The 15119-nt window shown below is 36.4% G+C and overlaps 2 protein-coding genes across 2 annotated transcripts in view; both read right to left on the bottom strand.

The window, feature by feature from the left end:
* The window catches only part of rnf216 (ring finger protein 216), a 28414-nt gene extending 26224 nt beyond the window's left edge, over positions 1–2190 (bottom strand). Inside the window, exons 1-3 of the mRNA XM_058770321.1 lie at positions 2080–2190; positions 1131–1271; positions 894–1033 (exon numbers count right to left, since the gene is read on the bottom strand). Coding sequence (XP_058626304.1) covers positions 894–1033; positions 1131–1197 — 207 coding nt within the window. The 5' untranslated portion in view covers positions 1198–1271; positions 2080–2190. The remainder of the gene's footprint in view (positions 1–893; positions 1034–1130; positions 1272–2079) is intronic.
* Positions 2191–6643: 4453 nt separating this feature from the next.
* Positions 6644–7759, bottom strand: uts2r5 (urotensin-2 receptor 5). The gene has a single exon (XM_058768113.1). The coding sequence runs from the start codon at positions 7757–7759 to the stop codon at positions 6644–6646; it is 1116 nt and encodes a 371-aa protein (XP_058624096.1).
* Positions 7760–15119: the final 7360 nt, after the last annotated feature.

The following is a 15119-nucleotide window of genomic DNA, read 5'->3' as shown; positions in this document are numbered from 1 at the left end:
TCTTCTTATTCTGAGATCACTATTGCTTTGATTGTCATTACAGATTGTTTGATATTTTGTGAGTATTTTATGAGTATTTATGTGTTTTTAATCTAAATCACATCAGCGTCCATCTATGAAGGACGTAGCCTGTCAAACATACACAACTATTAGCCAATCATAACAGCAGGCGTTTACTTCTGTTCTGAGTCTACAATCCGCCACATCTATTCAAACAGAGCATTCTGATGAGGGGGTTACAACAGGACAGAAAATATCCCATTACTCCTAAATTATGATTTTTTTTATGTACAAATCTTGGTAACATTAAAAGTGGTCCTCAGAGAACAGTACAAAGTAATGAAAAAGGCAGTTCATGACTCCTTTAATATTTTGTGTTACTATATCATATTACCATTCTCAAAAGAAGAGGAGAAAAAGCAATGTGTCAAATAGCCAGCAATATCTGCAATATACAATGCCAGGTTTATTGGACGCTTAAATTAGAAAGCGAGCCAGAGAAGAGGCGAAATGCAGAGGGTGTGTGTGTGTCTAAGTGCATTGTTTTATGGGTGTGGGGATGTTAAGTTCTTGCAGAAGAGGTGTGTCTTCAGTTGTTCTTTTTAAAGATGTGACCTCTCACAAAATTCAAATCAAATTCAAACAAAAATCAAACCAAGTAGTAATAACAACTGTGCGAAGTACCAAATCCAAATGCAGATGCACGTTTTTGAACAACTATCATGCAATATTATTATACTGTTACCTATATATGGTTATAAAACCATATAACACCAGGTCCCTGCTGACTCCCCCACTAGTAGGCTATATTATCATATTCATGAATTCTACAGATGTAGAGAGCAGTGAATACTACACAGGGACCCTGTGAATTGGAACGCAGCTCCGGTTACCTCTAAGATGCGCACGTCCTCCTCTTCTTCATCATCCTTGACCACGACAGGGACATTTGGTACAAATCTGACAGGTTCATCATCAGAATCCGACGATGAAGATATGGTTATGTAGGACGTCCTCGTCCTAACTCTTTTAGCTGACAAAACAACACAACAAAAGAGTCATGACATACAACTAGTACCTCTAATAAAGATGAAAGTAACGCCAAAAACAAAGCCTAAAGGTGTCAGTACCTCGACTGCGATGGGTGTTGAAACTAGCCAGGTGGATGACATCATCGTCACTGGACCCGTCAGCCATGATAAGACACACAGACTCCCTGAGTCAACCACCTTCTCTCTCTCACACAAACACCCATGCACGCACACAGGAAGCTGAAACGAGACAAGCATAACCGCACATTCATGACATGGTGTATTCATCGTGCTTAAGATATAAATACAGTCATAGTTTCTCAATGATGCACTTCTACACACACATCTGTGCGTGTGCTTGTAAGATTTCATTTCCCATTTCCCACGAATTGATGTAGTTTCCAAACATGACTGACATTTTTAAAGCAGGCAAGTGTGACAGATTCAAAACATTATATCCATGACCATTATTCAGCTTGAGTTCATATACAACACACACACTCACACAAAAAGAGTTAAGAGAGTTAATGTCCTTGAGGATTGAGTGCATTTATATTTAAACGAGTGTTGTCAACGAGTACCTCTGTGTGCAGAGGCTTAAGTGCGTTTTGTTTATCTGTGATGATTCAAATCAGCGCGCCTATGACACCCAAACGCGCTGTCTAAAGAGTCTGCTCACTAGGGTTTGAAACACAGCCTGTTAATTCCAGCAGATTGGCAGAACAGACTAGCTGATCTCGCATAGCAGTGCTGAGAAACCCCGTTGATGTTCTGCTCATTCGTTTTCCTTTGTCTTTTATAACATGTGGACAGTGCCAGAGAAGTAAAATATACAGTAGGGTAAAAGAAACAAACAAATCTGTACTCGCTAAAGTCCCTAGCCAGGCTCAGCTAGCTGTTTGGCGTTAACCCCCCGCGCCAGCTGATTTCACTTAAACAAGACAGATTTTCATTCTCAGCAGGGCTTTTCATCCCAACTTAATGGCGAAGACAAACGAACTCTAATAAGACTACAACACACGAAGACTGCTTAATAAACTGCACGTACCTCTCAGTCACAATATCCAGCACATCGAAAGCGTTTGATCGCCGGATATCGAAACAAACGGCCAAAACAAGCCAGAGTGCGACGTCAGACGCACTTGCGTCTTGCTGTAGGCGGAGCCGCGGAGGATCACGGGAGTTGTAGTTCTTCTCTGTTGTCCGTTGTTAGTTTCCGGATGTCCTCTAGGTGTCTCTGTTTTCCTTCTTACAGTTTTACAATTCATTTTTAAAAACTTTCGATTCAAATCTCTCTCTTTTCAGACTCCCCCCCCCCCCCACTTGCTTAGATACACGTAAACCTAAGAAAATTTGTTCATTGAAGTCATTACAACTTAAAGTATTTCCATTTCAAAATGCAATTCACAAATTTCGTCTGAGATGACGGTCTATTCATTTCATTACGATTAAGTAACTTTTAGTTGAAGTAACTGTAGAGTTTTAAATTATTCTTAATTCATTGTTTTATGGAAACTTTTTAGATAGGTCTAATGATTTTCAGTATAATATGATCCACTGACATTTTAACTACATTATCTATGGATGTAATATTTCATCTTCATTATTTTCCAAACACTGTTTCTATGGTCCCATGTCCCACTTTTCCATGTTTTCTGTTTCGACATGGTTGCAGGCCTTTGTAAACCTGTATCCAAATCCACAAGACAGGGTTGGTGAAAATATAGAAATACAGTTATCAGTCTTTCATTTGTTTTGTTTTTGTTTTTAAAAAGAAAGGCAAGAAACACCACATTTCAAGTTTTACTTACTGTACTGTGCTCTACAGTACTGTATTTATTTATTTAGGCTATTTATTTTTATATATTTTACTATGAATATTGGAGAACATCATGTCTTCTCTGTTATGTTTATGGTGATTTGCAGACAAATCCTTATCACTATCTTTGTCTCTAAATAAACAGACGGACGGACGGTAGATAGATAGATAGATAGATAGATAGATAGATAGATAGATCACCCTTTTCAAGACAATCACATATGAGTGAAAGCTTTAAAAAAATCACGAGGGGGTGTCACTAACATTTTTAAAGTATAGAATAAAATGTAAAAATATCTTGAGCTTGTGTTAACCACAGACATTTAACCAAAAACTCATTCAAAACCCAGTGACTTAAAAACAATGGAACTGGAAAATGCTCACTTGTTTCCAGGTTATTGCCTATAAAAATATGCCACCCCTGCAGCATGTTCCTAAAAAAAATATATAAATATAAATTAAAAAAAAAAAAAAAAGGAGAAGAATTGTCCATTTTAAATCGATGGTGACTTAAAAGAGGTACAATTATGCACTTGGTCTCATATCTTAACTGACCAAATATTTGGAATAAACTGCGTCCAAAGACCAAGAAAGAAATGACCTATCAGCCTCTCCAACAAAGTAGACTTTATTCTGAATGGTACAGATCCAAGTCAAACAAAGTGACCGTCCTTAGCTTCATTTCATGAAAATGGAAAATATGCTGGCCCTGGGAGAGATTAACAGTGGGCAATTATGCTCAGACTCCCTTAGGATGCAACAGGCTCTCCTGGAAAAGGTGATGACTAAAATGATGAAGACATTTCAAAGTAAGTCGTAAGTTGAAAAGCATGCATCGGATGGCCATCACTGGCACCATATGGAAGAATGAACTTGAAATCTAAACATGGGATCTTACCAACGTAAACTACAACCAGTCATTACTTCTCTAACTCAGAGCGAGGAATGTAGCACCTGTGGGCTTCAACTCATGTGCCATATGCTAAAAGCTGTTGTATCCTCATTAAAAAAAAAATTCCGTTCCAAAATGAATGAGTCATCTGCAAATGACTATACAAACATATCAGCTATTCATAAAAATTCTCATAAATGCTGGTTTCACCCTGTCAGTCGTCAGTCAAGTTCAGACATTACCAGCATCGTAGCAGAAGAATCTATTGAAATGTCAGTCATTAAAATCATTCCCCTGCAATTATGACTGCCAAGCCAATGAAATGGTAGCCAACAGATGTATTAGCTAACAGATGGGATCTCCTAAATCAGTCTTTCATCAAAACAAGAAATAATCTAGATTTTCTCTAGCGCACTATAGACATTTTCTGTCCAAAAGATAGAAATAGCTTAAATCACCAAATAATGTTCAAAAGAGTTTGTGAATGTTCATTTGAAATACAAAATGAGAACACCTCAAGGTTTTGCTGTTTAAAAGAGATTTCTGAGCTAAGTCACAGTAAATCAAATTGTTACAGAAAATTGCTGTTGTGCAATGATTCAAAAGTTTTAACATTTGTTAACAGAAAACCTTTTTAGGTCTGGCTCACCGTAGTGATTGCAAAGACTTATTTGAAATCCCCCCCAAAAATAACAGAATATACAATTTTCTGTATCTGTCATGTATTTGTTATTTTTAAATTATTAAAACAAATAAAAACTAATAAATGTAAAAAGACCTCTTCATGAAATATCAGTATTGTAGGATTTTTAAAAATTAAATTTACAGATGTCTCTCTTTCATAAATGGGTCATCTTTTCATGAAAATGTTTCATAAAATGCATAAAAATCTTTGATAATTTTGCTGTCAGTTATTCTTTTTCCTTCTGCTCCAAATGTAACCAAAAGTATATTCTGTGGGAAATATATTGCTTGGTATGACACTGCTATGATACTGCTTCCCTGAACAGTATAGCCATGACATTTATTACTCCATTGCACAACTGAAGGCGAGTCAAGAAGAAGTCCAAAAATCATTGACCAGGATAACAGTAGCCAGATAGATGGTTTCAATTCTTCAACATAAAATAGAACAGCCAGTACAGCGAAGTGTTTGGCTTTAGTACCACTGGACCATTTAGATAATTCAAAAATGATTTGGAACAACAGCTTAGTAAAGTCCAAGGCACTATTGGATGCTTAACAATGTAGCGACGTGTTTATGGAAAACAGCCTGAAGTGACACTGCGTTTGTTTGGTGGTGTTGTGAATGTGCATTAGCTGCTGAAGGTGATTCCACGGCTCACTGCTCAGCACTTAAGCAAAGTTAACTCTGCAGTCAGGCCATGAATACAATACCTCATTCACTGCTATGGAAATTCTGGACCATGTCGCCAAGTTTATTTTCACAAACAAGGAGAAGAATAAACAATATATATTTTTAAATAAAATCAAGCTAAAACAAATGCTTTTTTTGCATTATTTTTGACAGTTTATTAAAACAAAACAAAACAAAACATTGACAATATCCCAGGCATCAGAGTTAAAGGAAATTGAGACATTGTCACTATGGGGGCATTTTTCCAGGTTTGGTTGCATACATTATTTCAACCACATCTGCTTTCTCTTATCTGAATAGCATGCAAATAAAATATCACAACTGACAACAGCTTTTTGAATAGCTTTTATGCAATACAGAGTACAACATCTTTAATGTGTCAACTAGACCCCATTGTTATACAACTTCTATATAAAACAAAGCACATATAAATATAACACAAAAAATATTGAAGGTCATTTGTGATTTTTAAAAACAGAAATTAAAGATCAATCCAAACACATTATTTATTTAGATATTGTAGATAATTTGCAATTGCACATATTTTTCACATAATAATCTAACAATGAAACAACCTGCATGTATTTAATATAGACCTTAGATTCAGAACCACGTCAGCATTGTAACTTTAAAACTGAGATGTATACATTATCTGACAGCTGAATAAATATTTCATTGATGTATGGTTTGTTATGATAGGACAATATTTGGCCGAGATACAACTATTTGAAAATCTGGAATCTGAGGGTGCAAATAAAATCTAAATATTGAGAAAATCACCTTTAATGTTGTCCAAATGAAGTTCTTAGCAATGCTTATTACTAATCAAAAATGAAGTTTTGCTATATTTACGGCAGGAAATTTTCATGTCATGGAACATGATTTTTCCTATAATGATTTTTGGAATAAAAGAAAAATGGATCATTTTGACCCATACAAATGTATTTTTGGCTATTGCTACAAATATACCCCAGTGACTCTGCTCCAGGGTCACATATTTGGTCAGAACATCTCTCTAAATGCACAACATGAACAAAAAAGTGCAAAATATTATCATATAATCGGTCTAGCAAATCTCTAATGCAGATTTTATGAAACACCACAACCAAACACAGAACATTAAAAGTTAGTATTTGTTGTCATTTAGTTATTCTTTGGCTTTTATTTTTTACTAATAACTTTTCCCAGAACGTTGCGGGGTTTTTTTTTTTTTTTTTTGTGACAACCTAAAAGCATTACGTGCCCTAATGTTTATTTTTAGGTTTAATTTTAGATTTATAAAATAATTTATTTTGAGACACTCTAAAAATAATCTCCAACGTTCCATAATAATGATTTTTAGGGGAACATTTTGCAAGCCTAGAACAAAAGATTATTATATTTCTGTTACCAAAATATAAAAATGTATGTTTGAAAATGTTCTGAGAACGATTATGAACTATCTTTCCTACACAACACCGAGGAAATAAGTTTGTTCAATTTAATGATCGATTCCACAAAACAGCCGTGTTTAAGCAACAATATCAAAGTTTGCTGTAAGCATCCAGAATGCCATTACGGCGCGTGTTAGTCAAAGTATTACAGAACTGTTGACTCCCAGAAGACACAGACCTTTGAGATGACAGTCTGAACCTCTTAAACTCTGTGCTGGTTTTTTGTCTGTCCCTCACATATTCCTGATAATTCCTCGTTAATAAAGTGTACAAAAAAGGGTTGATACAACTGTTACTATACGCCAAACAAGTAACAACGAAGTTAATGTAGACCACAGTACTGCTAGAGAGCCCTCCGTGCGCGTAATAATAGATACTGAGCAACTGCCACAACCAGAAGGGTAAGAAGCACGCCCAATAAGTCAGAACTATACTGAAGATCATATATAACACCTTCTGTTTAGGACACTTCTTCATTTCTCTGGATGGGAATTTAGAAGTTTGCGATAGCCAGTAGGTCCGGGCTAATTTCAGGTAGAGATATCCAATGATTAATCCAGGAGCCAAGATGCAGGTGTTGAACAGGATGGTCAGATACACTCTGTACGCGGTCATCTGCCAGGTCGGATGGCACATGCGCTTCTCTACACCATTGTGCACGTCTCTCTTGAGGTCAATCATGATCATGGTCGGCAGAGCCAGTATGAAGGAGAAGAGCCACACGAGGCAGGAGACCGCGCGCCTGTAGCGCCGGGACCGGCCGAAGGTGTCCAGCGGGTTCACCACAGCCAGATAGCGCTCCGTGCTCATGATGGTCAGGATGAAGATGCTGGCGTGCATGGTGACCAAATCCAGGCTGAACAGAACGCGGCATCCGATATCGCCAAAGGACCAGTCCTTCGCAAAATACGTCCAAACCACGAAAGGGATGGTGGAGAGGTACAGCAGATCTGCCAGAGCCAAGTTCACGATGTAGACATACATCGATCCTGTTACGCGCACGGAGGTGTTCATGATGATCAGGGCGTAAACGTTTCCAATTACTCCTACCAAACACATGATGGTCAAAACTGTGCCGAGTATGGACGTTATTAGTATATCGTATGAAGGCGCGTGCTCTTCAGATCCTGGCATTGTTGGTGAGATGTTGGTAAAAACAGCCGAGATATTCACCTGATTCCTCACACCAAGTGGATCATCTTCCATTTTTAAAAAGCTTCACTTCATTCCTTGGTGAATTTAGTTCATTTTAACATCTGTTGAAGGAGCAAAATGTGCGCAAAATTGCAGTTACCTGAAATTTCCATTAGCCTATACAAAATATAGCTATTAACTCATTAATACATACATTGGCCTACTTCTAATGTATTTCCAGATGACGCTCTAAACATGTACATGCATTTTAAATCGGTGTAAATAAATCAAAACAAATGTGAGCAAAATGTGCCGCGTTCTCACCATCTGCGCGTAAAACTTCACTGACTGCAGGTCCAGTTGGTGTAATATTGTCGTGGGTGGGATTTATGAGAATCACTCGGGTGTAGTAGGTACTGCATCACAAGTATAGAACAATAAAGGATTTTAGACTTAGCTTTTTGGATGCGCACTGCGCGCGTTTCATCCAATGCTTTGGTTCCTTCTGTGTTTGTTGTGAAGTTTCAAAAAGGAATCTTGCACGTATGAATTAAAGAAACAAATAAAGTTATGACAGAGTTTGTCAAATTACAACTAAATATGAAGAGTTCAGATGCAAAAGCCTCTAAGCGCCATCTGAAATTTTCATCTAAAATGAGCATTTTTATCAGGCTCCTGTGTTTAGGTTCAGGAAATATATTCTAATGGCAATGTATAGGTCCTTTTCTATGCAATTAAAGTGAAATAACTCAACATAAATATCGGAGCCTGATAAAAATGCTCATTTTAGAAGAAAATTTCATATGGCACTTAGAGGCTTTTGCATCTGAACTCTTAATATTTACGTTTATTAAAACTACTACACTTAATTTATAAAAGTGATTTAAATTAAAAATAAGAATTTTATGGAATTTAAAACTATACTTTTACACTATTGAAAATGCTTTCATTAGCTTATTTTAACAACATATTTGTTTCCATCTACTTATATACAGCTTACAATACAATCATTTATGTTGTTCATACTCAATGTTTTGAATTTTCTGTAATTTATTTAAAATTAAACTTTTGGTACCACTTTGATTTTCAGTTTTCAATCATAATTGTCATATTTGTCTGAAATATGTGAGTGCAGGAGACCATCATTACCTTTCAAGGATTCTAAAAGTAAAGCTATAAATATCGAGGTTGAATGTACATTATTCATTTCAGCAACATTGCACAGACTGCCTTTTATGAGTTTTTGCAGCTTCTCCAATTGTATAAAACTGAAATTTATCAGTACTTTATCAATATAACACTTTATATTTTCAGATTTTAAAAAGTATAAAATGGCTCTGCATATGGGAAATGTTAATACAAAAATGTTGATGGATCTTTCAGATAATTATATTTTCATTACAATAAATAGGTTAGTAAATATCTGGCTCTGAGCATGGTTTGTACTGGTCTAAATTAGATTATAAGAAGAGCAGAGTGAAAAGAGGCAGTGTCAGCAGACGGTGAAAAACTCATTCTCACTCCAGTGTCTGTCAATACGTGTACGGAAATAGCCTGGCACCATCAGTGCTGAGTGATTACTGGATGAAGACCTGTAATTTCTGCACAATTATCAACTTTTCTGGAGCGCTGACCATCTGAATTCATGTGCACGGATACTAAATTATATCAGCAGGGAGCAGATGGCTCATTTGTCCATTACACCAAAAATAAGCACCTGGTGCCTGTTATACACTTCAGATCTCATCAAGACTCAGAAAAATATGAAATTATTAGAAGACTTTTTTCATGATTCAATTTTTGTTTTTGATTGCATGTGTTGTTTATGCCGTTTCAGTAAACGCTGTTTGGACGCTGATAGAAGAAATGACAGACGTTTCACTTACTGGAAAACAAACTCATTGAAATGCAGCTGTGAGGAGTTCAAAGACGCTTCAACACATCTTTTCAAATGCAGAAACACCCTGCAAGCATTTCATTAGGAGACAAATATGTGCTCTTTGAGTATTTGTTTCTGCACTGAAGGTATTTCAAAGACATTACTCTGAGTATTAGGCTTCAGCTGTACAGGAAGCGTATTATATCAAATATAAAACATAGGTGGATTCAAATAAAATAATTTTTCTGCACTCAAGGTCGTGGAATTATTAGTAACAATAAAGGCAATGAATAAATCTTATTTCATTGCGAATGCTGCATTTTTGTTGTAGACTGTACTGATTCCACTGCAGTGGTTGACATACAGTATTTGACATACAGCAGAATGCCAGCTTTATTAACAAAATTAGAGATAAATTAGAAGATAAATATAATTATAAGACGAAGCTATGTACTATAATAATTATCTTAAAGGTGGCTGATAAATAATAGAATAGAATAGAATAGAATCAAAAGTTTGCCTTGTTACTCTCAATTTCAATCGTTTCACAAGCAATTTTAATTAAAGAGCATACCAAAATGAGAGAAAAAAATTTACTAGGTTACAAACCAAGTACATAAATAAATCATTTTTGTAGTCAAGTTATGCAGAAAGAGAGGGAGTTCGGATTTGATAACAAGAGCCAGGAGAATTTCTTCTGTCTATTGTTTATTACTGTGGCAGCTTTTGATCTGTTTGTGCTAAAAGGAATTTGAGACTGGATGCCATGCACAAACATTCTGTGATGCCCTCAGCCAAAACACTGGGGCAAATTTACTGCAAGCTTTTCACTGAGAGAAACTGCTTGAAAGAGCAGCCGCAACAGATCATGAAGCCCTGGTCTTTGACATTATCCAGACCTGTAGCAGCGGCTCGCAGCTTATCTACTATAAATATGACAGCAGCTAAAGCGACTGACTCCAGGTGCACAAAGCAGACAAACATCCAGACGTGCATCAGTGACAGTTCAGTGTCTGAGCAGGAACGCATCCCTGCCAGATTACATACTAATGTCGCATTCGCTTCCCTTACAGTCTGAGGACTTCATCAGGGTCAATCTTTCATTTTAGCCTAAAATTATTAATATATAATGTTAGAAGATTGCCTTGTTACTTATAATTTTAATCTTAGCATAAGCAATTTTATTTAAACAGCATGTTTGAGATAAAAATAAATAAAAAATTACAAAGGTATAAATCATTTATGAAGCAAGTTCTTCATATGGTTGATTGCAGCAACAGCATAAATGTAAAATATTATTTACAACCTGGGGCCGGTGGCGCTTACACTAGTCTTAAAACGTTAGTCATCTATTTTTTTCCTTCAAGACTGGTCAGCTTCTTAAAGTCAGTTACAAAAAGGTAGCTTGGTCTAATTTGAATCTGAAAAGTAAGACTGATTACCCCTTGGATAACTGGCTAGTTGGTTAAACTATAGTTCTTAAGACAAAGTCTTAACATGGTGGCTATGTTTATGCAACTGCCCACTGGTTAAGTGAACAGAAGCACATTTTGAAACAGATGAAATAAGAGAGAATGTGAAATGAAACCAAGTGAATAAGTCACAAGGATACAAAATCTGTGGAAAATGGACAGGATTTTATTATAAAGAGCTCTAGTGTTTAATGCTTCCTGGTCATGATGAATTTTTCCATTTAACACTCTATTAATAAAGTTCACACCACTGACTCCTAACTGAACAATCAGCATAAAAAAAAAATGTAAAAAAAAGCTGTGGAAAAAGACTGTATGTATTATTAAATTTATGGATCATTAGGTTTCTGCATAAAAGAAAATTTACCGCTGTTAGGATCCATGTCTATTTTTCATTAAGCATATCAAAGATCAGTAATTAAAGATGATGAACTTATGAAATGAATATAATACTCTTCTGCACTGTGGATTTCTAGAAAAAAAACACACACAAGTACATTTGTTCAAACAACACATTTAAGGGTTGAGTTATTAATGAATGAGGCATTTTATATTTATTTATATTAGTTGACTGTTCTCATGACTACTGCATTTTCCAGTATTCTTGGTTCATTAATAGGTATTTTCTCCATAAACCGAGCGAGTGAAGCTGAGAAACAGGTGTAGCACACAGTAAAATATACAGTGTATTTTTTTTCTAATGAAACATGTTTTGTGATTAATTTTTGCTGTTAGTCTGAAGAGGACGTTCTTAATATTTCCAAATAAAAAAGCAGCCAAGGTATCTTTATTGGCCCGTAACAAACCTTTCTCAACCTGGCTTTCTTTCATTTACATTTTTAATTGCAGATGCATGTTGTGGTTGGCAACTCGAAAAAACTTGGCTGATGGTTTGTTGTAATTTTAGATTTCAGAACACACGTTTATTGAGCAGTAGATATGATCCTGTAGACCATTCATACCACTCTCTCTTCCTCCCTCTGGGAGTGTAAAGACCAAACGCTCTTGGTTATATATCACATTCCAAGAAAGGCAGATAAATGCACTTCTGGGTCTGTGACGTACGAACGAATATGAATATATGTCTCCATTTTCAGATGTTGGCGGTTGTCAAAGTCCCACGCCTGCTGTGAACACATCCTACAGTAAAAATGGAGAGTGATAAATGTCTCTTAACAAAATCAGCCCTAAATGGAAACAAGGCTACATTTAATCTTTTTTTGTTTGACGTTTTTAAAAACAAACAGGATGGATGAAATAGAAGCACTAAGTTCTTTACAAAATACTTTAGAGAATGTTTCCCTTGAAATTTACCCGGAGGAACCATCTCATTAAATAGCACACCATAATAGCACACACATCCAGCCTGTGTTGGCAGTAAATGTGTCCACATAGTTCTCATTTGGCCAGCACATCTCAACATGAACAAAAAAATATTGGAGATTATTCAGATGAAGACATGTAACAGGATATTGCAATTATCAGACTAGTCAGTACAAAACAAAACAAAATAGTCACAACAAAACAAAAGCCACGTTTAAACGGCAGCTGAATATGGTCTTTTTGGTGGTTTAAGACCTGTAAATAAATAAATAAAATGCATGGCATAGTGGCTCTCAAGCTCCAAAAAGACACACACACACACACACACACACTGGTTTTGTGGGGACTCTCCATAGGCGTAATGATTTTTATACTGTACAAACTGTATATTCTATCGCCCTACACCAACCCTACACCTAACCCTACCCCTTACAGGAAACTTTCTGCTATTTCAGATTTTCAAAGAAAACACTCCATTCTGTGTGATTTATAAGCTTGTTTCCTCATGGGGACCAAAAAAATGTCCCCACAAGGTCAAAATGTACTGGTATTACTATACTTTTGGGGAAATTTGGTCCCCATAACGTGATAAATACCAGGTACACACACTCACACACACACACGTTTACTTAGCTATCTAAATGGGGACATTGCATAGGCGTAATGGTTTTATACGGTCTTTCTATCGCCCTACACCAACCCTACACCTTACCCTACCCTTTACAGGAACTTTTCTGCATTTTTACAATTTCAAAAAAACTTTGTTTTGTTTATTTTTAAACCCGTTTTACAAATGAGGACGTCCCCAAAGGGAGGTCAGGTTTACCTCACTTTTGGGTACAAATTTGTCCCCAAAGTATGGTTAAATAGGTACACACACACACACACACACACACACATGCACACAAAATAAATAAATAAAAAAATGAATGAATAAATAAAAAACATAAAAAGGTTCACTTGTATCCAAGTCTTTTAAAACCATATACAATCTTTGTGTGAAAAGCCATAGTTCACTAATAATCTTGCTTGACAGTTGACAGCTCAGGTCACTATTCAGTTCATTGTATGGAGAAGAGCTGCTTGGTTAAATATGTTCTTTTGTGTTCCAGAAAAGAAAGTAAGTCATACTGGGTTGGAACGACATGATGGCGAGTAAACGATAATAGAATTTTCAAAAATTCCTCCCAAAATCCCTCAAGATGTCTGCTACTAGCATTCAGAAGGGTCTTTTGTAACCCAGAAGGAATGATTTATAGGAAAGTATGACGCACAGCATTGTATTTGATCTTATCTTACCTATCAAAACTGATTTGAGTTCTTAAAAAATGAAAAGGTGAGACTGTATTGACGATTTCTCATCTTATTGTGTTGTCTGAACCTCTGAGGACAGACTTTACGGTTCCTCTGCCAAACCAAAGATCTGGTCTTCATCATCCTGACAGCTCCAGCACCAATCTTCATTGATCTCATTACAGATAGAGAAGCAAATCATTTTCCTAAAACTGCAGGAAATAATCTGGATGAACACCTACTTCTAGGAGTATCAGAGTTTTCTGGCTCGAGTTTTAACTCCCAGGTTAAGGTCACGGGACTTTATAATGTGTCTTCATAAAGTCTTATTACTGTTGCAGGATTGTGGCACCACTGTCGGCTTGGCACTGCTCTCCCGTCTGGTAACTTTTCTCCATGGGTATCATTTTCTAAATGTTTTCAGGAAACCAGGCAGGGAAGACCTCCAAGGACATAGAAGAATTTTTTTTTTTTGGTTGGATTCACAGCTCAAGTCACTTCAATTTTCCAGACATTTTAATGGCGGAAAAGACACAGCAAACGTTAGCCGAGACAGTGTTGCATTTCTAATTAACTTTTATAACCCGAATTCCGGAAATGTTGGGATATTTTTTTTTTTTATTTGAATAAAATGAAAACTAAAAGACTTTCAAATTACATGAGCCAATATTTTATTCACAATAGAACATAGAGAACATAACAAATGCTTAAACTGAGAAATTTTACACTTTTATCCACTAAATGAGCTCATTTCAAATTTGATGCCTGCTACAGGTCTCAAAAAAGTTGTCATGGGGGCAACAAAGGGCTGAAAAAGCAAGAAATTTTGAAAAGATTCAGCTGGGAGAACATCTAGCAACTAATTAAGTTAATTGACATCAGGTCTGTAACATGATTAGCTATAAAAGGGATGTCTTAGAGAGGCAGAGTCTCTCAGAAGTAAAGATGGGCAGAGGCTCTCCAATCTGTGAAAAAGTGTGTAAAAAGATTGTGGAATACTTTAAAAACAATGTTCCTCAACGTCAAATTGCAAAGGCTTTGCAAATCTTATAATCTACAGTGCATAACATCATCAAAAGATTCAGAGAAACTGGAGAAATCTCTGTACGTAAGGGACAAGACCGAAGACTTTTGTTGGATGCCTGTGGTCTTCGGGCCCTCAGATGACACTGCATCACTCATCGGCATGATTCTGTCATTGACATTTCTAAATGGGCCCAGGAATACTTCCAGAAACCACTGTCGGTAAACACAATCCGCCGTGCCATCTGCAGATGCCAACTAAAGCTCTATCATGGAAAAAGGAAGCCATATGTGAACATGGTCTGGAAGCGCCGTCGTGTCCTGTGGGCCAAGGTTAATTTAAAATGGACTGTTTCAAAGTGGAAAAGTGTTCTATGGTCAGACGAGTCCAAATTTGACATTCTTGTTGGAAATCATGGACACCGTGTCCTCCAGGTTAAAG

Source organism: Onychostoma macrolepis, chromosome 03, assembly GCF_012432095.1.
Source record: "Onychostoma macrolepis isolate SWU-2019 chromosome 03, ASM1243209v1, whole genome shotgun sequence".
Classification (NCBI taxonomy): domain Eukaryota; kingdom Metazoa; phylum Chordata; class Actinopteri; order Cypriniformes; family Cyprinidae; genus Onychostoma; species Onychostoma macrolepis.
The sequence above is the reverse complement of the archived record's forward strand: the minus strand, read 5'-3'. Positions and strand labels throughout refer to the sequence as shown.